The sequence below is a fragment of the Planococcus citri genome, chromosome 3 (assembly GCF_950023065.1).
Source record: "Planococcus citri chromosome 3, ihPlaCitr1.1, whole genome shotgun sequence".
In the NCBI taxonomy this organism is placed as follows: Eukaryota; Metazoa; Arthropoda; class Insecta; order Hemiptera; family Pseudococcidae; genus Planococcus; species Planococcus citri.
Genome location: NC_088679.1, coordinates 71,541,281 through 71,568,595, shown reverse-complemented (window position 1 = coordinate 71,568,595; position 27,315 = coordinate 71,541,281). Strand labels below are relative to the sequence as shown.

Genomic DNA, 27,315 nt, shown 5'->3' with positions numbered 1-27,315 from the left:
TTTGCCCCCGAGAGCTTCAGGGTTGATATTTGCATGGAAGGTGGGTACCATCGAGCGCCGTCCCTCAGGAAAGTTTCTGATCCCCAGACCCCCCCCCCTTCTGAATTTACAACAAAAATTATTTTCTCAGTCCAGTGTGAACCGATTTTTTTTAATTTTTTGGTCTGTTGTAAACATCCATATGAGGAATCCCCACAAAAATTTTCACCCCCCTTTCCATATTTCCCCCCTCAAAATGGCGTTTTTTAGCTTTGTCTAGCTGTTTTAGCGATGATCATGATTCGGCACAAAATGGGAATAGCATTTATAAGTGTGTTTTTGACTTCTAAAAAACATACTTTTTTCAAAAAAAAATTTGGGTCGTGGCGCGTGGTCAAAAATTGAAAAAACTTACAGAGGGGGTAAAAATGGATTCTGGTGTAAATTATTGTTTTTGGTAAATGAGGTGTCGTTTCCATATGAATCGAACCCCCCGAACACGAATATGAGGTTCAATTTTATGCTACTCTCATCCATACCCCTCCAGTGCCTCCGCCCTCTCCTCAATTTTTACTATGTTAAAAGTTGAGCTACTCTCGTGATAATAGTGTCGTTTCCATATATGAATCGAACACCCCGAACACGAATATGAAGTCCAATTGTGCTCTACTCTCATCCATCTCCTTCCAGGCTACAGTCAGCTCGTCAATTTGTACTATTTAAAACGTGTAAAACTATTTTTGGTGTCGTTTTGGCACGAATGGAAACCTCGAAACTTGAATGTTGAAGTTTGAACCTTATTGTGCAATGCCATTTTTTTACTTATTTTTAGCGATTTTTGTATGTCTTTGAGTTTTCAACCTTCGTGAAACATAGTTTTAAAAGTAATAACAACTCGAGTAATTATTGGTTGAAGATTGATCGAAGTTGGCAAAAACACTTATTGTTTAGATGGGGGCATAGGCAACGGGGGGGGGGGTGGATGAGGGTAGCATAAAATTGGACTTCATATTCGTATTCGGGGTGCTCGAGTCATATGAAAATGACACCAACATTATGAAAATAGCTCAACTTTTAATATAGTGAAAATTGAGGTGGAGGCAGAGGCACTGGAGGGGTGTGGATGAGGGTAGCATAAAATTGAACGTCATATTCGTGTTCGGGGGGTTTGATTCATATGGAAACGACACCTCATTTACCAAAAACAATAATTTACACCAGAATCCACTTTTACCCCCTCTGTAAGTTTTTCCAATTTTTGACCACGACCAACCACAAATTTTTTTTGAAAAAAATATATGTTTTTTAGGGGTCAAAAACACACTTAAGAATGCTATTCGCATTTTTGTGCCGAATCATGATCATCGCTAAAACAGCTAGACAAAGCTAAAAAACGCCATTTTGAGGGGGAAATATTTGGGAGGGGGTGAAAATTTTTGTGGGGATGCCTCTTATGGATGTTTACAACATACCAAAAAATTAAAAAAATCGGTTTACACTGGGCTGAGAAAATAATTCTTGTTGTAAATTTAGAAAGGGGAATTGTCAAAAACGGGGGGGGGTCTGGGGATCAGAAACTTTCCTGAGGGAAGGCGCTCAATGGTACCCACCTTCCATGCAAATATCAACCCTGAAGCTCTCGGGGGCAAATTCACCATACTTAACCACATATAGCCTTTTGTCGTAAGTTGCTCGGGGATGTGGACCCGAACATTTTTTTTCTGGTTTCAGGGCTGGGGCTTGGATTGGGACTGGGAAGTTTTGAGGTTGGGTTTCAGGGCTTTTGAGGGCTTGCAATTGCAATTTTGATTTTTGATGAAGAATAAAGTTTAGTAGAAACTTATCATAATTTATTTTTGATCCTATCTTGATCTTTCTGTTGAAAAAAAAATAGGTACATTTTAATACTTATTTTAAGGACAGATTCCAAATTTTCGAATACTTTTTTGTCTAATTTACAGGCAAACTGGCCGAGAATTTGAATTTACATTGGTCTATGGGGATTTTATTGATAGTTCTCAGAATCTAGTGACCGAAATTTGAAATACCTACAGGATATTTGATTACCTATTTCTATTTGTATTATCTAGCGTATATGCTTTGGCTTTTTTCAAAAAAATATTCAAATACCTAATCAAATTCAACAGTTTTCTTTTTTAATAATCAGAAATGTAAAAAAAAACGCCAGTTTTCGCAGGCTACTTCAAAGAACTTATATTTGAAATTGGAGCCAATTTCAATTGGTTGATTGTGATAACGAAATGATTAACAAATTCCCATAGGTAAGCACAATGTAACAGTATAATTAAGTACCTATATTTACATACCTAAATGTTAATTATGTACAAATTAAATTAAACTTAATTACGTAGGTAATTGACTAGCTAGCTACGCTTGCTTTGTTTGTGGAATAACTGATTTTGTTGCACACCGGGCAATAGTTGGAATTGCTTCGACTGGTAGGTCGGAATGTACCACCAAACCTACTTTTTTTCATAGATTTGATGTGTATGTAATCGGGGTGGTTTAGATAAATTTCTTCCTTAATTACGTTTCGTTATAAATTGACACTAGATCCGGATTTCTTCGTACCTTCAAAGATGCTTTCCATATACAGCTCGATCAATTTTGACGTATCTTCATGAAGCTTATTTTTCGTCAGCTGCCACGTATTCGTGAAAGCTTTATTTAGCCAAGTTTTCAATATCACAATCGATTAAAATAATCTTCCCATACTCGTTGGAAAACGCTTCTGTTTTGATTCTAAATTGCAGTTGCAGATCTTTTTGACGTATCATCAGCGATTCACTGATTTGCAGACTGAGACAGGTAGTCCATCACTTCCTTATTTGGAATTCGCATCCACGTTTCCGGACTGGGTGCACGATTTGAAAGGGTGAGATATCCCGCATAATATAACGAGCAAAATGCTAAGTCGATGTCATTCGCATTCAAATCAGACTTGTACCATTCGTTTTCATTTAAACTATCAGCTTTCGCCACTAACTTGGCCGCACTACTGAAATCAATGGCAGACGGACTGCTGGTAATTTTCACTTCATCACCTGACAAAAGTTTTGAAAATGAGGTATTAAAGTTTTTGAATTTAGTCAATTTCTCTAAAAGAACCTTAACGTTTCCGGTTTTCGTCCAGTACTCTTTTATAGCTTGATTTTTGTTGAAAAACATTCCGATTGATACAGGGTTGAATTTTTTAACGAAAGGAGGTTTGCCGAAAAGGTATCCGTCGTAGAAGCTTTCCATTTTACTGTATGCATTTTCCTTGAATACGCCATCGTGTGATAAATTAAACATGTCTCGAAGATTTTCCTGGGTAATTCCGAAACATTCTAAAGGTGTATCATCGGCCATAGTTTTTATCGATACTTTATCGAATAATTCGGAAAACACGCCAGAATTTTTCCACGGAATTATTCCAGTAAGAACGGCTGTTTTTACGTTTTCGTTATCTTTCAACAGTGCTCCGAAATAATTCCCGAAGTACTGAATTACTTCATTTGGGTAATTTTCGTTAGTGCGAATGGACTCGATGAGGACTCCGTTCAGCATAGAGTCATACTCGTCGATTAGTACGATCACTGGTACGTCGAAATGTGAGCGTAATGCACTAATGAGTTGTACTAAAGGACCGGATACTTCGCCAGGACGTTCAGAGCACTTTATGCTATTCAAATGTTCATATGCTTTTTTAAATTTCAACCCAGGTGGAGTTGTATTAAAGCGTTGCATGTATCGATGAGCGTCGAAAGTTTGATTAGATTTGCTAACGATAAACTTGCAGATTTCTTTAAGGTCACGATACCTACCGTGAGGGTTACCCAAATTTAAATGAACGACGGGGTATTTATTCATTTGCTCCATTATACGTTTCCTTTCTTTTATTAAAAATTTTGGTCTTAAAGTGATGTTTTCTATTTCCGCTTGCACGATGTCGCATTTGAATAAATAATACGCCTTTGTCTGATCTTTGGGTACAATTTCCTGTGTAGTCGGATCAAATTCGATTTCGAAAAAAGTTCTCAACATGTTTAAATTCATGCTCTTGCCAAATCCTCTTGCCAGTGTTATAAGAGTAATGGGGGCATCGAATACATATTCTATCAGCAACGAAGTGTCGACAAAGAACTTACTGTTGGCGAGGAAGTCGTAGTAATTGTACGGGTTTCTGAATATAGATGCTCTAGTGAATGGGTTTGCTGCTTTGATGACCTGAGTTTTCAGCTTTAAAGGCCCATCGGTGTTGGTGTTGGCCTCGCACGTACGAATGATACATTGTGTGCATATTATTGCGCATAAGATGAGCAACCTAAAAGTATAAATAAGTGGACGAATTAATCTTGACATTGAAAATGCAGTGATACGAGCATCATTGTAAAATTTGAACAAAAAAAGAGAGAAAAATGGTAATTTTCAGGAACTTTTTTTTCAAAAAACTTGAACCAAAAAAAGTAGGTAGGTAGTTCATAATTCCTATTCAAATCAAACCCCCTCTTATCAATTTTTCCAACGCTGAAATACAATCAAATTTTCACCTTTTGTTTTCAATATTTTTGTGAAGTTTTGTAACATTACCTATTTCATAACCTATAACTTATAAGGTCTGTATAAAAGGGTAGGCTCTTTAGTACACTAGGTTAACGTTAACCTAACTTTCGTTTGAAAAAGTACCAAACCAACAGTGACTTTTGACAATGTTAACAATGTGTTTAAATTGAATAAAATAAAAACTCACCACTTGATATTAATCATCTCTCCAACATAAGAGCAGGCAAGCGTCAGCAACGAATTCGATCTTTACACAATGATCTCACTTTGAAAAATATTCTCTAAAAGCATAGATACAAATATTTGATATCCAAAGCAATCAGTGAATTCCTTTGCTAAATTAAAATTTGGAAGTAATATTGAAAAATTATAATTAAAATATAAAGTGGTAATCAGCTGCATACTATAAGTACATACTATGGCGATAAGTTATAGGATGATGTTATGTTAGGTAGGTATTAGGTATACATATATGTACGGGTAAGATCTTTCCGATCGTTTTGCAAATTAAAACATATCTACCTAGGTACAAAAATCTCTCATCTTCGCACGTTTTAATATTACATATTTGAAAAATTCGAAGGAGTCACCGAGCACAAATATGGCAACAAATTCAAAATATATTAATTTTGAACTTCTAAAAACCCCCGGTAGGAAGGTATCTTTTCTACGTGAAAAAAACTGATATCTACATGATCTAAGTTTTCTTCGAAATCAGCCATCATCATATAATATTTTATCTCTACATTTTTTCTAATTTGTTGTTTTAATCGCGTATTTTCGATAGTGAAACATTATTATGCGAGCACGAGCTGAGCATACGTACGAAGTGGTCTGGGCGATAATTAGGTTTAAAATCGAAAAATAAAAATCCTGAGTAGGTAAGTAAAAAGTTCCAGACCTGAAGCTAACCTGTTTGGAGATCGGAATAGCTCCACAACTTCACAATTTCAGTTTATAGGTAACGATTTTGGATTTTTTTCAATTTTTAGAATTTTCAACTTACTCGTATAAAAAATTACTTCTTTCAACCCGTCACTTCGGATTTGCAATTCACATGCATTAACTCGAGTAGATTCCAAACTTGCTTATTTCTGGCACGAGCTGAGCATACAAAGTAGTTTAGGCGAGAATTAGGTTCTAAATCGAAAAAAAAATCCTGTAAGTTAAGTAAAATATTGAAGCAGTAGTAGCAGTACGCAGTAGCCCATGAAGGTAACTTTTTTTTTTTTTTTTTTTTTTTTTTTTAATTTTAGAATTTCCAACTTATGAAAAATTACACCTTTCAACCCGTCACTTTAAATTTGCGATTCACCCGCATTAATTCAAGTAGAGATCCCAAATATTGAACCTATGGTAGGATTAAATTTTTAGCTGCCGAAGTTTGTTGATTGCAACTATGGTGAAAAGCCAACTTTTGCTAAAGGCTTCAGATCGGCTGGAAAATGAGTGTTGAATTTAGCTTATACAGGGTACAGGGTGTCTGAAGAGTGAATGTTGAAACTTCAGATTTGGATATAACCGATTAACCGAGTACGACTTATGGACAAGTGCCTATCTTTTAAATTTAAGGGGCTTTGAAAAAAAATTGCTAAAAACGTACTTTTGACCTTGAGAATGGGTTAGTAGGTATCTACCTTGGAAAATAAATAAATTTTATCATAATGAATTTTTGGCTACATTAGAAACTGAAGGGGTCAGAAATATTTTAAAAGAAAATATGTACTTTAAAAGAAACAAATATTTCTGGCCCCTTCAATTTCAAATTTAAGCAAAAATTCACAATGACAAAATTTGTTTATTTTCCAAAGTACATACTATACGCATTCCCAAGGTCAAAAAAAACGTTTTTCTCTAGTTTTTATTTCAAAGTGTTTCAGCCCCTTCAATTTCAAAGTTAGACAAAATCAAAAATTCAAAATGGTCAAAAATGCGTTTTTCGCAATTTTTTTGAAAGCCCTTTAAATTTTAAATAAATAGGCACTTGCCCATTTATAACGTTTTTTTTCAAGTCGTACTCGGTTTTATCCAAATCTAAAGTTTTGACATCCACTCATCAGACAGATCAGAACACCCTATGTATGTCTATGTACCTATTTGTAAAACGATTTTCAGATATCTATTTCTAAGCTTACGTCGAAAAATCTATAGCTTCACAATGGAAAGAACTGACAAAATGAATACGTTTAGGATTCGTCTTCCGTGTGGCGATTTGAATGTTCTGAAGAAAATTGAAAATTCGATCAAAGCTTCAGAATGGCCTAAAACTGGTGGTTTCAATTTTTTTTCTTCGAAATTATATACAGATACCTATTCAATTTTTAATAATTTTTTACCTACATACAATCATTCGTCTTCTTTGAATCCCAGTAGGTAAATACATACGTATACTTAAGTTGGATTTTATGAACCTGGTGAGACCCTGAGAGCAATAATAATTTTAAAAAATTCCGAGGAGCTGAGCGTTTTTTCTCACATACCTTGGTATGCTTTTAATTTTGCTCTGTGTCTGAACTACGATTCAGTAGGATATCATATTATGAATAGGCTATTATGGCGTATCACATTTATAGAAAAAAGCTGATTCAATGAAATGTGCAGATCTACATAATTATAAATCTAGCGATGGCCAAACAAAAGAATCGCATGAAAGACATCAAAAATCGCAGTTTTGTTACTAATATTCGTACACCGTTTGTAGTTTTCAACGCGTTGTTACTCCATTCCCTTATCGACACAGTTCAGCATACAAACCAGTGAGATCAGTTTGATTCGATTAGCTTGGCTCAGTGTCTAATTATAAATAAGAAACAGCCGATGTTCTAGGAATTTTACCAAAAAGAAGCTCTTTTCTGCAATTTTTCCAAAAACATAACTTACTCTTTTTGTAAATTTACCTAACTGTTCATTTTTTGATAATTCGGACTACAAGCAGCCAAAAGGTTGTTCTTGTCAACATTTAATCACTTTTTGGTGATTGCTAAATTATGGTTCAGACTTGAAGCGAAAGTGAACATGTTCAAAAACATTTTTGTGTTGGGTGAAATTGAAAATGTGTTAAAATGATGAAAAAATTGTCAAAAAAAAAAAAAAAGGATTAGGTACCTAAAATACTGAAAATTATCCGAAATTAATGAAAATAGCAAAATTTTGCTTTATTCGAATGTTTTTATATCATTTTGAAAGGGTTTCAACTCTTTTTCATGCAATTCGGACAGATTTCATTAAGATTTTAGCAATTTTCAGTGATTTTAAGGTTGTTTTTCTTGAGAGTTTTTTTTAGATCATTCAAATACTTACATAGCTACATTTTAAATACTTTTTTGTACATTGTGCGAAAATTAAACTCAATTTTTTCATAGAATTCAAGTACCTATCTAAAATAACCAAAAGCCGATAAAATTTCAGAAAAATTTTCCAAATTGAGCAAAATCAAAACAAATGATTGAAAATTTATCAATTGTACAAAACAACATTTAATCTTACTTTCAAAATGGTAGAAAATTCAACACTAATTCCGAATCTGAATCTTACGAATCAAAATTTTTGTATTTCTCCCTTCCAATCACCAGCGTGCCTCAATGTTTCCAGCCTATTTCAAATTTCAGAATTTGCAGCTTTTGCAAATAAGTGCCTGAAAAAAGTAAGCCTCTTTGAAAATAATTAATGACACGGTACTCAGAAATTAAACACACTTTATTCTGTAGCTTCGAATACTTTATTCGCTTTTGCTTTGTATTGAATTACATTTATCTAGTCTTTAAAAATCTAAATTAAATCAACATAATACTATACATAAACTAATTCGCTATAGCCGCTCCGATTCTTATCTAGGTACCTTCATCATCATGTCATGTACAACGTATGTAGAAAGGTTATGCAACTCATCACACATTCCATTCCTGTTGGGATTGATTGGATTAGGTAATTCCAAATCTTACAAACCCATTTCTTACGCTTAAATTAATTGCGACGTTGCTAGAATGCCAGCTGTACCTACATAAACCGTTAACACTACCTACCTAAAGTTGAAAATGGTTATATTTATTTTAAAATTGACTTCTTAATAATTTTACATTTTAGGTGAGTAAATTAAAATACACACTTGAAGATAAAACTCCCTACCTAGACACATGAATCCTACATATATCTAGTTCCTACAAATTCATAAAAGGGAGCAAAATGCTCATCTCAGAAAAGGCCGCCTAGTCACCTACATTTTCTTGCAAAAGATTTTATCTGTACCTACCTAACCTACTAGATTACCGCTTACTGGATATTAATTCGAACCACCGGGCTGATACCTACATTTTAATGAAACTTCTTAATACGTAGCCTTTCACTTTAAGATTATTTTATAAAATACCTATATACAACTGAGAATAACGTCTCCGGAAATCTTTTTAATATCAACATCAGACAGATTCAAATTTTTGTTTTTTTTTTTATTCGTGCCTTTAGATATGTGAGGGTAACCATTTTATAAAAATTAGTCAACTTCGCCCGGCTGTGTAAGAAAACTTGCTATTGGCATTTTAAAGCTGTAAAGAACTTTTTTCATTTCTGATGCATTGCACTGCAAGTATGGAATCGTTGACATACGTCATATATTCTATAAATGCTCCATTTCGTGTGTTGTAGGATCGACAGAAGCAGTGGACCGCGGAGTGGGATTTTTAAAACTTTTTGAAATACTTGAAAGAGCACTTCTAATTTGTTGAACGATGAAATTATTCTTATACTTTTCGTACATTTTGGTGAGCATAGTACGTTTAAAACCATAAGTAAAAAACATTAAAGTACCAAGGGATGAAATCAAAATTACGAAGACTGTGTTTATAATATTGGAATTAACATATGCTACCAATAAGGCAATCGACCATACAGAAATTGTCGAGGCGACACCCATTGATAATGCTAATTTTACAAAGAGAAAGTAATAATTATTTTGAGCAGTAGATTTGACATTTTTACGTTTGCTTAAATAAATATGATAAGACGTGTGGACGAATAAAGCTATAATAATGCAAAATGCGGTGGTTACCGGATAGATAAAAAAATATAATTTAGGGTAAGCTTGAGAAATGAAACATTGTTTTAGTCTACCATAACCGGGTTTTAAATAACAGGGAATAATACGATTTAAGGCGAGTTCAAAATACATGGCAACAGCCATTATGAAGCAAGGAGAAATCCAGCCAAAAAAGCAGTAAAGTAAATAACGTTTTAGATGAGTTTTACCGGCCACTGTTTGAAGTTTTGTCGATGAAAAACAAATTACCCGCCAAAAATCGTAAGATGTGATTAAAAGCCACGTTATACAGCTTAATGTTAAGTAATGAATTACTGCGGATGCTATGCTGCAATTCTCTACTAGCAGCGATATTTCATATGCCACGTAAAGGAGTAAGAGTGTGAAGCAAAACGAAAATAACATTTTATTCAGTAAACTTTGAAGTTTCTTTGTATTCGCGTTGATGGCTAGATAAATAATGAGGAAAAATATCGAAAATTTTGTCAATATTTTAGTTAAAATTACTCTTAGTTTTGTAAAAGATTCATCTTCATCGGACCTCGGTATCGTAGGACCGCATATGTAAATCACTCCAGGAGCGGTCGTGTTCAAGTAATCCCACGAGGGAAATGTGGCTTGATATTTTTCAATGTAAATCGAACCATCTTTATTAAATTTGTATTCGTGGGGCTCGAAATGAGAATTTACTAAGCATAATTCCTTGGCAGCATTCCTTGAGAAACAGTGGTCGATATTAGCCTCGCAGAACTTTTGTCTTTCATATACATCATCCGGTACATCATCACATGTATATACTATAGGCAGTTTTGGTTCCTCCCATGACAGTGTTAGAGTATTTTTACTATTCACGTTTGATTTTGCAGTGCAGCTATTTGTTGGGATATTCCTTTCACAATCAGAACATAATCGAAGATTTGAATTAGGACGACAGTAACGAATTGCTGGTATATGATTTATAAGCAGTTTAGGAACTATGTAACACAAGTACAATGATCCATTAACTACTGAAACCAGCTGTGTGTGATTTTCATTCATTGTCATATTAGATAATACCAGTTCAGGGGAGGGGATGGCAACTGAGTATGAGTTTTTATCTGGAAAAAAGGGTTTAGAGGTATTTTTCAATACAATATCAAAATCTGGTTCTATTAACTTGAAATAAAACTTGGGATTCCAAAATTCGAATTCGGTCTCGTAATTACATATCGCGCAGTAAGCGTTTTTATAAGTTATATTTTTCTCTACGCATACAATAGCCACCGCAATACCTGTCAAAAAATTTTCCACCAAATCGACGGGGCTGGGATTTTCGCAGTATTTAATCATCGTCGGGTTAGCGTAACCTGGTGCGCATTTATTTATCATGTAAATGGGACCATCCAAGAGCGTTTTCTCACAGGCAAATGACCGTTTGAGCTGATGAGCAGTCATGTTATAATATTCGGAATCTTCGCAGCAGTCTCCATACGTAGAACATTTCTCATCACACATGCACTTCCTAGTTCTCAAATCTTTGTATTTCGATTTATTGATAGTATCGTTGTGTTGACAAGTTTCAGTATGATTACACACTCTGAAATATTATAAATTATTGTATGATGTATTGTATTTTAAAAAAAAATATGGGTACCTACCTACCTACCTACCTACCTACCTACTTGTAGTTTTCAAGTTTGAAAAAAAAATCTGCGGTGAATCGATTATTTTTTTAAATTACCTACCTACATTTCGATAGAGTCTACATACATAATAGGTCAGAACAGGTAATATGACGTATAAATTTGTGAATAACCCCCTGCTTTTATCAAATGCCCATCCATGGCCTATTTCCTTGTTGTTTGCAAAATAAGGAGGTAAGTATGAGTATAGGTACTAAGAAACGATCTTCTGTTCTACTTCGCGTTTTTCAAGTTCATGTAGGTAACGTGATTGAGTAAAGATTGCGAATTCTGAATAGGTAGGTACTTAGATAATCGTGAAAAAAAATTCTAAATCAATTTTTTTGTATTTTACAATTTGATATTTTCTTATGATATCGTGAAAGTAGGTAAGTTTACAAGCAAATGCACTAAATACTAGAAACATTTTTCTTTTTCTTTCTAGTGCATGTTCATTGTTAATTTTGTTTTTTGGCCACTACTCTGATGGGAAGATATAATTGTAATAATTACCTAACACGAGTTAAAGGGTGGTCCATAACTAGAAACTCCGCCCGCATATTTTAAAATCTACCTGTACCTGGTGAAAAATAGGCAAAAATACAAAACAATAACACAGATTTAGAAAGAAGAGAACAGCCATTCGTTGACATTGCCAGGGCGAGAAGATTAGCACGCATAACAACGCTTAGAATCCGGATTTTTGTTTTCAATTTGTGTAATTGTAATCGTATTTGATGAAGATTTTGAAAGTAATAGTCGGTGGGCCCGCATAAGGATCACTTGCACCCCCTGCCGATCCTCCGGGACAACTTTTTTCTTAAAAAGAGAGTCCTAAGGAACATTTCTAGGCCTTGTCATCAAAAAAAAAAGTGGCCCTACTTACAAAATGGCGGCCATTTTGATTGACAGGTCAGCCAAAATCGCAGATTTTGCGTTCCAACATAGGTCTAGCATAAACATTTTTAAACCGTACAAAGATAGATCGAAAGAACAGACAAAAATGCATCACCTGTCAAAACTTCAAACGCTAAAAAGCCTTTTTCGATTTTTGGTGAATTTTAAAAAATCAAATTTTGGACAAAATGTGAGAAAAAAATCAACAATTTACTAAATTGACCTAGAAAGCTGAAATTTGAGATATACCGTATTTTCCACCTACCATAAATCAATTGGAAACTGTTTCAAACCGTTTTGAGTAGTTCTGGAGCCTCCAGCAGATTTTTGAAACTAGCAATTCTCACAAAATTTCATCAAATGAAGTTGGAAAGCGGAAATGAATTCCGAAAATACGCTATGAAGTCGACTGCAGGTCAAGTCGTTTTGGAGCCTCCAGCAATTTTTTGAAAACTACTGAATGCTCCAGTAGATTTTTGAAACTTGAAATTTCACCAAAACTTCATCAAATGGGGTTAGCAAGCCGAAATTTACTCTGCAAACTAATTTTAATACAATAATATGAAGTCGACTGCATGGTGGTTTCAAGTAAGTAGTTTTGAAGCTTCCAGCTACTTTTTGGAAATTTCAATTTTCCTAAAAACGCCATGAAACTTTTAAAAATAAGGACACTCGAGGCTCCAAAATTACTTGAACTCACCTTAAGTCGTCTTCAGAGGTATTAAAATTGGAGTGCATCGTTAATTTCAGCTTTCCATCTCCATTTTGATGACATTTTGTGGGTATTTCGAGTTTCAAAAATTTACTGGAGGCTCCTGTAAATTTCAAAAAATCGCTGGAGGCTTCAAAACGACTTGAAATTTACCTACAGTTGACTTCATAGCGCATTGAAATTAGTTTGCAAAATTAATTTTGGCTTTCCAACTCCATTTGATGACATTTTGTGGGAATTTCGAGTTTCAAAAATCTGCTGGAGGCTCCAGAACTGCTCAAAATGGTTTGAAACAGTTTCCAATCGATTTGGCAGGTCGAAAATAGGCTATATCCCAAATTTCAGCTTTCTAGGTCAATTTGGTAAAATGTTGATTTTTTCTCACATTTTATCCAAAATTTGATTTTTGAAAATTCAACAAAAATCGAAAAAGGCACTTCAGCACTTGACGTTTTGACAGGTTATGAATTTTTGCCTGCTCTTTCGATCTACCTTTGTACGGTTTAAAAATTGTTATGCTAGTACAATGTTGGAACGCAAAATCTGCAATTTCGGATGACCTGTCAATCAAAATGGCCGCCATTTTGTAAGTAGGGCCACTTTTTTTTAGGACAAGGGCTAGAAATGTTCTTTAGGACTCCCCCTTTAAAAAAAAAGTTGTCCCGGAGGATTATGGCAAGGAGTGCAAGTGATCCTTATGTGCCCCCCCCCCCGACTATAAACCAAACAGTATGAATCATACCCCTACTTTATTCTGCAAGCCCCTACTAACCTGCCTTGGGGAAAATTGTCCTTTCTGCGCCGACCTAGGCCACGCCTATCAAAATCCAATGCCAACATGTTGCATTTTTTCGTAATTTTTGGGATTTTTATAATCCTAAAAAGTTGTACTTGGGGTAATTTTTTCAAAATTTTTGAGGGAAGACATCGAACTAGCCGCCATATTGGCTAAATTACGTATTTCTCTCGCTGGGTGCTCTTCGTTGCGCTGATGTCGAATTCTTGAACGAAGTACCATGCAAAGTACATACAGCGCAGCCAAGAGCACTCAGCGAGAGAAATTGGCTCTACACAAAATATTACTACCGTCCCCTTTCCCCCTGTCCTGCACTTCCTGCAGTTCGATGTTTTCTCGGAGGGCCCAGGTGCAGTGTCTATATTTTTGAGCATGGCCAGGCCACCATGGAGAAATATCATTTTTCTTATTTTCCTACTAATTTTTGGTGCTTAAAAAGGAGGCAACATCAATTTTCACCAAATCTCCAAAAAACGCTTCGTATAAAGTCATAAACTTGCAAAATGACCAAATAGGTATTTATCTACCGTCTGTAGTTTTCAAGTTCCCCTTTTTCAAACTATACGATATCCCTGTATTCCTTTAAACTAAAGACGACACCTTTAAACATTGAGCACCCTCATCACGTCATCACGCCCTCAAATGCACTTTGAGAACTCGTCATCTATTAATCTCCCATCAAGATCCATCCACATTAACATGTATACTTATATATTTTTTTAAATCGCAGACCCTCAAGAGCAAAAGACCGGCGGTATTTGACTTGGAAGTTTGAATGACCCTTACTTACAATTAATGAAATACCTAACAGTTTCTTGGTGAGGAAATAATTTAGGTACAGGGTGAGCAAAAATATCGTAAATCACAAAGAAAGTTTTTCATAAAAAATATAGATTGGTAACGTGAAATACATAGATGCGTATGATTGGTGGAATGTTATCACTTTAGTCCAACAACCAATCATGTGCTATCATTATCATCATTCACTATGACCAACCGAAATATTTAGTAGAAAACTTTTTTAGGGGTTCACGATATTTCTGCGCACCCTGTACACCACAAGTAAGTAGGTATCTAATGTCTAATTTTTCAGTGGGAGGTTGTACCAAATACGTTGTTATCATTATAGGTTATAAATACCTATTAAAGTACGAAAAGAATGAACGAATAAAACTTACATTTCTAGAGGAGTAGGTGTTTGACCAAATATCAAGGTAACGACAGCTAGCAGAACTGCAATTCTCAACTCAATTAACCTAGAAAAAGAGAAAATAAAAACTAATTAGGTGAGGTAAAGTTCCTGAATGTAGATATTCTCAAGATTTTTTTTCCTAGATAAATTTAACCTGGCAAGCCATCACACTCACTGGCTTAAAAATCATGTCAATCAAAAATGTAGAGAATTTCGTATTCTTCGAACACCTTATTTTCAAAAAATAAATCAAATTTGCGGGCAACCTTTCTTTTTCTTTTTGAAAATTCCAATTTTTTGCCCAAAAGCGAATATTTTAATGTTGCCAAAATCCAAAAGTGGCCTTCCAAAAGTATACCTTCTTTAAGAAGATAATTTCAGATCAGCTGGCTATTTTTGGGCACAGTAGAAAAATTTATGCAAGATCTGGGCCTCGAAACCATTCAGTCTATTTAATACCGAAGTAGATACCATCATTTTTACTTACATATTTGATATTTATCTGACGTGTTTTCCTTCTTCCGGCTTCAAAAGTAAATTCGTTCTTTGGATTTCGGTGAGTTGATTTATTTTTTTTATGTAGGTAGTTGCTATTCAAGTGAGTGCTATTCCTATCTCAATGTTATCATTATCAACCGAGTGATATTTCAATTTATGCAAGAAAGATAGGTACAGCAAAAGTGTCGGTGAAACTTCACATCATCAAGTTACAAGCTTTGTCAGTACAAATGATAGCTTGATCGCAATAAAAATGGTATTTTTGAATTTTGAAACGGTAGTGTTATTAGTCATCACCATTATTAACCGAAATTTTCAGTTGAAAGGATATGACGAGACACAGGGCACATTTCAGATAACAAATATGTACGTAAATAAGTAGCCGTCGCACAACAATCGGATAATCCAAAGGAAATCCGCAACCGGATGATCGGCAGGAAATCTGAATATTCCATCCGGTGGATTACAGGGTGCGTAATTGAATCGGGAAACATCGAGATAAAAAATTCCAAATACACATGAAATTGAAATTTTTAACTGATTAAAATTGTCTGCAATTAAACGGACAAATCGTTCCTAATAAAAATGATTTGGATCAACCAACACTTACCCCCGGTTGGTGCTTTCATATCAAAAATTGGAATGTGAATTCATAAACGAAATAATTGTAAGCATCTTACTCATCGTATATTTTTATTTATTTTTTATTGGATAGGTACCTATTACATTGATTTAGGTAGGTATCTATCTTTACAGTTGTGCCGCAGATGATAAGACCCAGGCACACATCTCTCTTAATTTTAGGAGACTAGAATAAAATTGATATAAATCCAAGCATCTGCACTCTTAACTATCGTCCAAAAATATTCAATTATCGCAAACGAACGTGTCTAAATAAACTTACATCTACCCCCTGAAAACATCCTTTGCGATACAGGTAAAACGAAATTCCGGATACCAGAATAATAACGCTGACAATGACTAAAATTATTCTAACAGCTTGATGAGGACTCTCGGTGTAGTGAGGGTAGAAATCGTCGTAATTGTGGTAACTGGAGTATCCCAAGTAACTTTCAGCATCTTTCGAACACCATGAATCTGCCTTATGATCAGATGCGTTCGCACAAACGCAATCTGAGCCGGTTTTGTTGAAGTAAGCGGAATGTATCAAGCATATACCATTTGAACATCCCCAGTTACACGGAGATGTCATCTGTTGATACAAAAGAATAATTAGTAGGAATCCAATATCATCCTAATCTATCTTAAAAAGTGAACCGAGCTAGGTATGTATTCTATTTAACAAGGAAATTTACCTGACTCCGATTCTAACAAAAAATTAATTTTTGGGAAAAGCATGTTCCGAAACACATCCAAATAAAATTTCAGCCTTCGTATTTAATCTTTTGTTTTGAAAACAAGAAATTGTATATTTTTAATCAAAAATAAAATAGGTACATATTTCTGGAAGGGGTTTTGAAGCAGACCTAATTCTTCTTGAAACCAAATTCTATTACAGGGGTTTGAAAATACCTAGGTACCTATTTGAGAAAAGTCGAAATCTGTTTGAAAGCTTCAGATTGGTTGGAATTATCATTTCTGAAACTGGGGAAATATTTTGGAACGCAGAGGTGCCAATTTTTTAGTCATTATTGAAGGTTTCAAAAAAAAAAAAACAAAAAATTCGGTAACTTTGTGGCTATTTTTCTCGTTTTTTTTCTTCAAATTTTGAAATAATGAACAAAGAATTGGCACCACTGCTTTCCAAAATATTTCTCCAGTTTCATATACAGAGACGTGACAAAGAGGTGAGTTGTGATTGGGGGGGGGGGAGGCTGAAATTTTCCCAACTTTTTCCACTGGATTTTTACCTCGAATCCCCCCCCCCCCCCGGCAAGATTTTTCCAGCCAATTTGCCAAATATGATTTGAACAAATTTTGAAATGGGTGTTGAAGACAAAAAATGTTGAATGATTTTCAATTCAAAAACATTATTATTTTATACAAAAAATTTGAAATTTGAAATTAATTCTGATACCTATGTTTCCGAATTTTTTCAAGTTCTTTTTGGGACCAGACTATTTTCCCAAAAACAGGCTGGGTTCAAAAATGTCTCCTCTTTGAGCATCCATATCTCCCCTTCAGGAGCACCTCCTTAGCTACATTTTTTTCTGGGTGACTTTCAACTCGAAACGAAGGTCTAAAGTGAATTTGATCGAAATTATTTTACATTAAATTTTTCTTTGCGATCCATCCTAGTCTCTAATGTTAATATTTACCTACATTTTGATATTATTTGTTCGAGACATCACTTACTTTAGTAGTTTTTTCCGAGTAACTGTATCCATAAATCATCAATACTGGATCTGAACCGTTTAGAGCGATTTTTGGAACAAGTCGATTTCCAGCAGAGAAGTAAATATTATTCGGGTTGTTGGGATTAGCTTTGGAGCCATTGGTATTAGGGTTTATAATCCAGTACAGGTATCGAGCATTAACAGTAATTGATAAGTAATCAACTCTCAGATCTGATTTGAATATCTGTACAAAAATGAATCACCAACGAAAATAATTACTTGTAAATTACCTATTTATGTATACATAAGTATCAAGTACCTATTGATGAATATTAAAAAAGATTATTATATTACTTTTCGGCCATCTCCATTGAATTTAGTCACTTCAATTTTACGACGCGAGGAATCAAGCCAATATAACTTTCCGGCAGCTTCGTCGCATGCGATCGAATAGATGTCTCCCAAACCTTCGTCAATTACAGGATAACTGTTTTGACCATTCATATCGCCTCTCATGATGACGAATCCAAATTCTTCGGCTTTCATCGACCAAAACATAACTCTAAAATATAAACATGCTTAATCATATGTATAAATGCGCTCGTATCCAAATACAGTACGTTCTGATAATACATATTAAAATTTAATTAAGTAAGTAAGCAAATTTCTCGTACCCTTCTCTTGGAGATAATGCGAGACTGGTTCCAGTATTACTCAGTGATTGAACTTCGATGCATAACTGTCCGTCACTTCTACATGCTGATAGACGTTTGTTTACGTTATCGATAAAATATATATTTCCTGTTCTCCAATCGACATCTATCGCGTTGACTTCGCCAATACCTTGAAATATTTATCGAAGAATTAAGTATAAATTAAGTAGGTAGTGCTCAAGAATTTGCTCAGAGTTAGTTTTATAAGTAAGCATTGCTTCAGGTTCATGATTTTTGATTTACTTATACCTATGTATTTCAAGAGTATTAATAATATTGTAAATTTTTATTGCTAGAATAATGTAGGTACCTACAATAAAAAAAAAGAAAGAATGCAACCCAAACTGCATAAGGATCAACTGGTTGTCAACTATTAGATTTCCAAAGGGGTTATTCATTGAAATATTTTTACAAAAACTTTGTGATACGTATTCATTATTTGATTATGAATCAGTAATCAGTCCCGATGTACGAGTATCAATGAATTTACGAAAATTTTCCAAACTTCATTTTAAATGAAGAGCTAAATTTTGATCAGCGGTGTCAAAATACTGATCACCCTTTTGAAGTTCGTTCGATGATCTTCAGTGTAATAATTAGCTTATCACCTTCATTTTTGTTAAAAATCTTTTAAAAGTGAGGAAGAAGGTAGCCCTGTAATTTTTACAAAGTTGAGATTTCTAGGAAAATTGTCAACGTTTTTGACGTTTTTCAACTTTTCTTTGTAATTTTGAAGGGATAAAGCAAATACATAGGTAACATACAAAAACAGTTTAAAGTAAATTTTAACAAGGGAAGGAAGTATGATACAGTGATTTTAAATCTAAAAGGTCTTCAAAATAAATATTTTGCAACTGAAACCTTGAGAGAATGGGTACAGTAACATTACCATACAAAGATGATTTTTTAGCAACAATGGCAAAATGGTCCTGCCAATTTAGAAATCGCCGGTACAGGGACGAAACTAGAACTTATCTTTGAGAAGAGGGGAAAGGGATGTCGGCCGAAAATTTACCGACTAATTTGAGGAGAAAAAATACCAATTTTGTCGAATAAAATGGCGATGAGTTTCGAAGCGAGGGCAAAAAGCATTCGAAAGCTTGTACCTATGTATTTTAAAAAGTAAAAAAAAAACAAATTTATTAAGAGTTCATTTTTTGGCTTAAAAATTTTAGAATTTGAATTATGGATTTTAAAAATTTTAATTAAAAAAAATAGAAGTAAAAAAACTTGCAAAAATTTGAATTTTAAGAAGCAAAAAACAGTAATTTTTTTATACGAGAAGAGTGTTTTTTTGATTTAAACATTTTTGAAATTTGAATTATACTGTGACAAATTTTCTAAGAAGTCCAATCTGAAAAAAAGCCTATTAAGTGAAGCGAGGGCAAATCGGAAAACTCTTTCGTTGTTTTTTTTTCGTGACGAGTAGTCTATTTTTTGGGTTAAAAACTTTTGAATTTTAAAATTTTTCTCATAATTTCAATTTTGAAATGAAAGGAAAGCAAACAGCAAAATATTTTGATATCAGGCTTACAAGGAAACCACTCGAGATGTCCATCTCCACTTATAGATTTGAACGAAATCGCGATTTTTGAAAAGAACATAATATAAGTATTGAAACTTCTAAACTAATCAAAATTTCAACTGCCTAAATTGGTTTTTCAATTTTTGGCGAATTTTTTAAAATCCAAAACTGATTACTTTCAGTTATTATTTTTATTATTTTTTCAAATAGGCATTTATTCTGTAAAAGTGATGAAAATTAGCCCAGATACAAATACCAGCTACTCCAAACCAAATTTTCACCATTTTGTGCTAAACTGGAGCCTCCAGCGCGACGTTAGTTTTCTCCAGAATTTTTGGATTTCTTCAAAAAGGCGAAAATACCTGAATTTGGGCTGCTAAAAAGCGAATTCCTTGTAGTTTATTCTCGACCTGATTACCGAGTTGTTCGACATTTGGGCTAATTTCCAGGTCGAAACACCTCCAAGGTACTTTTTTGCTTACACTCACGTAGGTAATGAAAAAAAAACAACAACAACAAATAACCCAAAATTTCTGATCAAAAAATTATACTCGAGGTATCCACCTAGGAAATAAAAATGGCCCAAATGCGAATAAATTCATCGATCAGGTCACAATTTTATGCCACCAATAGATTTTTAGCTGCCCAAAAAAGAAATTAAAAAATTCTGGAAAAATTGAGATTCTCTCTGAAGGCTTCAGAATGCCCAGAAATGGCGAAGTTCGAAGTCCAGGTGTCAATTTTTGACAACATACAGTCACTCGATCACTCGTGCCAATTTATAAAAAAAAATTTTAATAAAAAATTTGATTTTTTTTTTTTATTCAAATTTTATAATGCTCTCGCGTCTTTTACAGCTGTATTCAAAAATTCTGGAGAAATCCAAAATCACAATGACAATTTGACCAGCAGAAATTTTGGTTATGAGACTTTCAGACCATGATCTTTCCAAAAATCGCAGTTCGGTTTACATTGTTTTGGAAGATTATGATTTTTTAACCCCTTCCAGCTTTTTCCAGTTGTAGAAAAATGGTCTAATAGGTATAGTTCCAATAAAACATAATATTTGAGATTCTGCGTCGAAAATCTTGACATAGGCCACTGTCATCAAAATTCAAGACCACTTTCAAGGTTCTACTAGTCGGTTGAAAAAAAATGAAAAAATTTTGTACATTTTTGGCTACCTATTTTGCTCGATTATTTGAAAAAAAAATTTGACACCACGGTACTGTAAAATATTCCCTCAGTTTCAGAAATTACATCTTTTAATGTTTTAGAATCATTAATACGACATATTCGAGAAGAAAAAATGTTCAAAACGTGAATTTATTCAAAAAAAAACGAGTGGATAGAAAATTTTCAACCGCCCAGTAAAATCGTAAAAATGATCTTGGATTTTGATGGAAAATGACCTGGGTCGACTCAGAATCTCAAATAATATCTTTTTGAACGGGGCTTATTTTTCTCAAAACAGGTTGTGCAAGGACAAAAGCAAAAAAAACACGTTTTTTTTCGAAAATGGCCCCTCTCTGAGGATTTATATCTTCCCTCCAGGGGAACCTCCGGAACCATTAATTTTTTTCAGTGACTTTCAACGTAAGAAATGAAGGTCTCCACTGAATTAGGTCAAAATCCTCGAACAATTTTTTCCCATGACCTACCCTAATGTACATTGTACATAATATAGGTACCTAATGCGTAATGTATCATACCATTGCTAATCAGAACGATATTTGATCCAAAGTTCGAGCCAATTGATGTTTTTTCGATGACTTTCTGATTTTCGTACGTTCTTCCCCAATACACATAATCGTTGCCAGCTGCAATCGCTGATATAGGACTACTCGTTTCTTTAATAAGAGTGCTGACATTGCTGTATCCTTGTATACCCCTGACTGCTCCTTTCACCGTGTAAATCAGCCAATTTTTGTTTTTATCTGAAAATAAACGAAAAAGGAAACAGAATAATTTGTGAACGATGAATATGGTATGCCTAAAATTAGATGAGCTACCTTTTTCTTCGCAAGTGAACGATGAGTAAGGTGTAGAATTAATGACGAAATTTTCTGCGCAAGAGCACTGATTGACGTCGTGATAAGCGATACATTTTTGATCACAATAATTATTTTTGTTAGTGGCGCAACCTTGTATGTCTAAAATGAATATAGTAAACTTTATTAGTTTCCTTCTGTGAATATTTGCCTTTGGTATCCGTATGCTGCAAACAAATAGGTGTAGGTATACTGTACCTCTATAGATAGGATCGTAATGATCACTTGTTGCATTGAAAAAGCATTGAGGCCCCAAAGGTGTTCGAAAACAAGCATGGTGACAGGTGTTGCATAAGTAGGGATCTTCAAAAAAATAAAATAAAACAGGTAAACGCTGTAGATAATCAAGAACTATTCCTTTTTGAGAAAAAGATCTCTGACAGAAGTATGGATTACCGTAATCGTCGCATTTGCCACCTTCGTCAGATCCATCGATGCAGTGAAGTTCTTCGTCACAAACTCGGTTTATGTCTAAACATCGTAACGAATCGTTGCATAAAAATTTACCTTTCTGCATGGAGCAATCGCCAATAGGAGGCTCGTGAACTATAAATTCAAACAAATAAGTAGGTACATATTAATATAACGAATACCTACCTACACAATATAAAAGTATATAATTAATATACTAAGACAAATAAAAATAAGACAATACAGCAAAAGCTTTCGTCCGAGCCATCGTCACAATCTGTTATGTTGTTGCATCGAACAGCAATAGGTAAGCATTGATTATCCGATTGACACGTGAAGTTTCCTATACCGCATTTCGCCTGGAAATGATAAAAAATGGATTTAATTTTCAAAATATGAAACACAAATAAGTACCTAATAAATAATGTAAAACTACGAGTCTCAATTCTCAACGGACATGAAAAATTTGGTAATCTTTTGTCTCTTCATAAGAAAATTCTAAAAATGAAAAAGTAGGTACATATGGCACTTGATCATCTCTTGAAAATTTTCAACTGATTCTAGAGAAAATTTACAAATGCTTTCACAACTCTGTTTTATTTTCCATACACACCCTTATAAGTATCAAGAAGATGGATTAATTTTTCTGGATTTTTTAAAATTGCTACTCAAATATCAAAGTACAAGTACCTAGGTATTACGACACGTCTTACTTGATCACATCCGTAAGCTTCATCGCTGCCGTCCCCACAATCATTGATCCCATCACAGAACCAACTTGGAAATACGTAATTATGATTAATACAATGGAAACTTCTTACACGTTGATTTGTAAAGTTTTTCTGAAAATTAACACGAATTTAAATAGTTATTTAATTCGTATAGGTAGCTTTCTTTCATCGCAATCATTTCAAGTCAGATTGGTAATTTACCGTACCAGTGCGTAATTTTCACTCAGCAACGTAACAGAGAAGACGAACAGCAAAACTAGGATATTTTTTGAACTCCCTAAAATCATAGAAAATATCTGTATTATACCAAAAAAGTATTTAAAAATATATAGGTAAATTAATTATTAAAAATAAGCTCATGTGTCCAGAGATTAATTTAAAAATTTTTGGAGCTACACAAACACAACCAGGATAATTTTCAGTATCAAGATTCCCCCCTTACTTTTCCGACTCTCCCTGATTTTCTTACCCCCCCCCCCCAAAACAGCCAGACAAAATTTGTCGAAAACTATCTACTCTGTTTTTCTGGTTTCAAGATTTTTCAAATTCAATCATAGGTTTTTTTGAAATGGAAACTAAGTAGAAAATAACAAAATTGGCCAGGGCAAACGGAGGGCGAAAAATTTGAAAAATTTGTATAGTTCGAAAAATGGAACAATATCAATTTTAATGTAAGAATTCAGTTTCTCTGATCTCAACTTTTAAAAAATGTCATTGATAGTTTCTTGAACTTTGAAGTGTGAAGAAGAGAATCAAATTGGCCCAAGATAAGCGAAGGCAAAAGCTTTTTGAAATTCGCAGTTTCAAGAAGCAAAACAGCAATAATTTTGATGTGAAAAGTCAGTTTTTCCACCACTGATATTTTTAACAGTTTGAACAAAAATATTTTTCAAGCAGCTCTTTTTTCAACTTTTTTTTCATTGAAAAACTCCCAAGCAAATCAGTAAATATCTGTTTTTGGTACTACACAAATATGTTGGTGTACTACACAACAAATTTTTGGAACTACACAAAATGTGCGGAGCTACACGTTAAAATAATCACGTGTACTTGGATGGAGAAAGGATAGGATGGTATGAATCTTTTTCTAAACGAATTAGGCTTCGAACTACTTTGATCAAAAATTAAAAAATTAAATGGTACCTATTAAAATAGAAAAAAATGTGAATTTTAAGACTGCGTTGAAGTTTCAAAGTTCAAGGAGAGGAAGACATGAAGTTAAAAATTGAACAGAATGAAGAAAAATCGCGAGAGCGTCCAAAAATACTTCACCAAACCAAATTCCCGGTGCTGAATTATTGTGGTTTTTTAATTTTGGTAAATTTTTCAGAACGTAAATTCTGCTAGTTTTTTATGAAGAATGAAGAAAAAAACATCAATGGTTGTGGTTTCAGGCCGTTCAAGAGTTTTCAGAGAATTTTTGGTATTCTCAATATTGGAAAAAATAGTCATTGAAGGGTCAAATTCTCTTCGGCAATAGGTAGGTACTAGGTAGAAAAAAAAAAAAAAAAAAAAAATGAAAAATTTGTCACATATGTATAAGAAGCTTGAATGACATCCATATCCTATTTTTTCCATCCAAAAAGAATAGGTGGTCTTTTCAAGCTATTCTGGAACCTCTATGAAAATTTTTTACATTATCAGTTTTAAAGAAAAAAAAAAAAAAAAGATTTAAAGCTGGATTTGAAATGTCAAAAACAATGGATCTGAATTGATAAAAAGAAAATTGTTATTCTTTCGGGTGAATTACTTAGGTACCTACTTTTTACAACTATTTCAAATTTCAATTATAATTTTAAAAAAAATATGATTTCGAGGAAGACAAAAATTATGCAAGTACTTTCAATTAGGCTTAGAATAAGATGAGTTGAAGTGATGAGGGGGGAGGAGGGTGTCGTACATATTTAAATACTTTTTTACTTCTCTACTTATTGAGAATTTTTTTTTACGAGAGAACCCAGAGCCATACGGGTATGAATTAGAGTCCTTCGATTTGATCAGAACCAAGCTACTTTGAAAGAGTAAAGCATTTTCCTACAGTACGAAATTATGTTCTTTTTTTTTTAAGAATTTCAAAAAATTTAGAATTTTTTTTTTTATGGTACTTGGAATGAACTTCTTACATTTTCATAAAATATTTTTATTCTTCAAACAGAACAACCCAATGTGAATATTCTGAGAGAAATTTTTATTGGAATTTGTACTATAAATCATGAGATTTTTCTAGAAATTCGACGATTTTTACTATAAATTATGGCAATTTTTGATTTATTCTATAAAATATAGTAGATAATATTTCTCTGTATTGTAAAAATGACTTCAATTTATAGAAATAATGGTTAAATTTATAGTAAAAATCGTCAAATTTTCAGAGTTCATCCAAAATCTCACTACTTATTGTAAAATGTGCGAACCATTTTTCTCTGTGATAGTACCGGATTAGTGATTACTGATTACCTATTTCATTTCAATCCTTCACCTCGAAAAATACTAACATCAATTTTATAGACCATTCTGGAGTCTTCAGCGGATTTTAGATTTTATACGGGAATTTAAAAATTGATCTGAAGTGACTGTGATATGGTGAGATATGGCCCAACTACGTAAGTAGTTATTAGAAGCACAACTACGTAGGTAGTTATTCGAAGCATAACTAGGTAGCGTGAACGTAAGTGGTGGGAACGTGTTAACTCCGCAAAGGTCGTGACGTAGGCAACGCATCGAGCAACGCATCGATCGCGATGCGTATATAATGCATCGCGATCGCACCAAAATTACTTAGCATAGGTATCTCGAGCTCGCCGGTGCTTCGTCGTAACGCGCATTTCCTCAGATATGAAACTTAGTAGATGTGACAGGCAGGTAAGGTATCCAGTAAGGGTACCTATCCCCTATTTATCCAGGCATTGCCCACTACATATAGTGGTTAAAATGAAATTACGTCGTGATTCGAATAAGTTAACTATCCGATCGCGATATTATTGGGTATGGAGTAGATCTTCCCGGGCATCACTCCTACTGCTAGTAGAATAGGTACCTCGTGTAATACATTGCTGTCGCCTGGCCTAGTATGAGTGAGCCACCTTGAAAGAGACAGTAGAAGCGGACATTATGTGGACCTTGGTGAGTAACCTCATCATTTATTTAATAAGGTAATTTTTCCCATACTTACGAGTATTGAGAAGTAATCTCTTTCTTCGTAAGTATGCAAAATTAGGGTTTATTGTCATCCCTGCATAATTCATCACCTTCGATTACAATAATACTTTAGCGTATTATATCTTAATTCATTAGCGCGAGACGCATAATATGGACTGGTGTCCATATTAATGATGTAAAATTATGTAAATTCTTTTATATCTTGATTCACCTGACATGATCGAATTATAATAATAAATCAATTAGACACGTTGTATCGTTTTGGTGTTATTATTATTACATCGGATCATAAATGCATATAGTATTTCTGCATGATTTCTGAGCTCTCCGACACCCATAGACTAGCCAGGTATAGGGAAATATTAACTACTTACGTAGTAATATTTAGCCTTCTCCCCTCAGTAATATTTCTAATAATATTCTCTTCAATAGTCATTCGAGAATTAACTATATCATTTTGGCGCCCAACTTCCGCGTAATTCTCCTGAAAATTGCAAAATTTTCAGTCCGACTTACTAAAAAACCCACCCTTAAAATTTTAAATTTTTTCAAAATTTTCAAAATTTTCAATTTTTTCAATTTTTCCGAAACTTGAATTCCAAAAAGCTCTCTTCAAGAGCACAATTCAAGTGAAAAAATTAATCTAATACCTTCAGTAAACTCGCTAAAATACTCGTAAAAAATCCATAAATTTAAAATAATTAATTTCAAAATTTTCAAATTTTTTCAAATTTTTTTTTAAACTAAATATGGTGACAAATTCAAATATTAGAACATAGCGAGCCGTACTCAAATGATAGTTCTGTAGGAGATAGATAAATTTCTACTTCTTTTTTGAAAAATTGCAAATAACCTTCTTTTGACTGAGATAGTTGCATTCATGATTTTTCGTAAAAACACCACGAAATGGCAAAGTATGCAATTCATCTGACTCAAAAGATATCTAAATTGCCTCTAAAATTAAAAATAATGACGAGTTAAAGTATACTAATTCGCGATTTTTTTTTTTTTTTTACTAACATACTAATATTGCATGAAAATTTTCTTAACAACTTCTTCTAAAAAATTTCCGAGTATAACAAATTTCTTTTTACC

General features: G+C 33.8%; 3 protein-coding genes across 4 annotated transcripts in view; all 3 read right to left on the bottom strand.

The window, feature by feature from the left end:
* Positions 1-2,260: 2,260 nt before the first annotated feature.
* LOC135838836 (uncharacterized) lies at positions 2,261-5,085 on the bottom strand. 2 transcript variants are annotated; one of them, XM_065354624.1, is made up of 3 exons: positions 5,068-5,085; positions 4,733-4,826; positions 2,261-4,306 (listed from the first exon to the last, which is right to left on the bottom strand). In XM_065354624.1, the coding sequence occupies exons 2-3, from the start codon at positions 4,747-4,749 to the stop codon at positions 2,785-2,787; spliced, it is 1,539 nt and encodes a 512-aa protein (XP_065210696.1). In that variant the 5' UTR covers positions 4,750-4,826; positions 5,068-5,085; the 3' UTR covers positions 2,261-2,784. The 2 variants fall into 2 exon arrangements, with proteins under 2 accessions (XP_065210696.1, XP_065210695.1); XM_065354623.1 differs by lacking the exon at positions 5,068-5,085 and having other exon boundaries at positions 4,733-4,854.
* A 3,155-nt stretch (positions 5,086-8,240) lies between these two features.
* On the bottom strand, positions 8,241-14,893 carry LOC135838835 (uncharacterized). The gene is made up of 2 exons (XM_065354622.1): positions 14,822-14,893; positions 8,241-11,153 (listed from the first exon to the last, which is right to left on the bottom strand). Exon 2 carries the CDS (start codon positions 11,069-11,071, stop codon positions 9,158-9,160), a length of 1,914 nt encoding a protein of 637 aa, XP_065210694.1. The 5' UTR covers positions 11,072-11,153; positions 14,822-14,893; the 3' UTR covers positions 8,241-9,157.
* A 1,116-nt stretch (positions 14,894-16,009) lies between these two features.
* The window catches only part of LOC135838854 (vitellogenin receptor-like), a 31,066-nt gene continuing 19,760 nt past the window's right edge, over positions 16,010-27,315 (bottom strand). Inside the window, exons 2-12 of the mRNA XM_065354653.1 lie at positions 23,268-23,338; positions 23,044-23,172; positions 22,575-22,689; positions 22,316-22,465; positions 22,118-22,222; positions 21,881-22,021; positions 21,581-21,805; positions 18,305-18,473; positions 17,985-18,192; positions 17,650-17,874; positions 16,010-16,546 (exon numbers count right to left, since the gene is read on the bottom strand). Coding sequence (XP_065210725.1) covers positions 16,205-16,546; positions 17,650-17,874; positions 17,985-18,192; positions 18,305-18,473; positions 21,581-21,805; positions 21,881-22,021; positions 22,118-22,222; positions 22,316-22,465; positions 22,575-22,689; positions 23,044-23,172; positions 23,268-23,338 — 1,880 coding nt within the window. The 3' untranslated portion in view covers positions 16,010-16,204. The remainder of the gene's footprint in view (positions 16,547-17,649; positions 17,875-17,984; positions 18,193-18,304; positions 18,474-21,580; positions 21,806-21,880; positions 22,022-22,117; positions 22,223-22,315; positions 22,466-22,574; positions 22,690-23,043; positions 23,173-23,267; positions 23,339-27,315) is intronic.

What these genes read in the sequence shown, in the direction of transcription:
- LOC135838835 (XM_065354622.1), bottom strand. Translation starts at nt 11,071, where the DNA reads ATGTGTGATGAGAAATGTTCTACGTATGGAGACTGCTGCGAAGATTCC.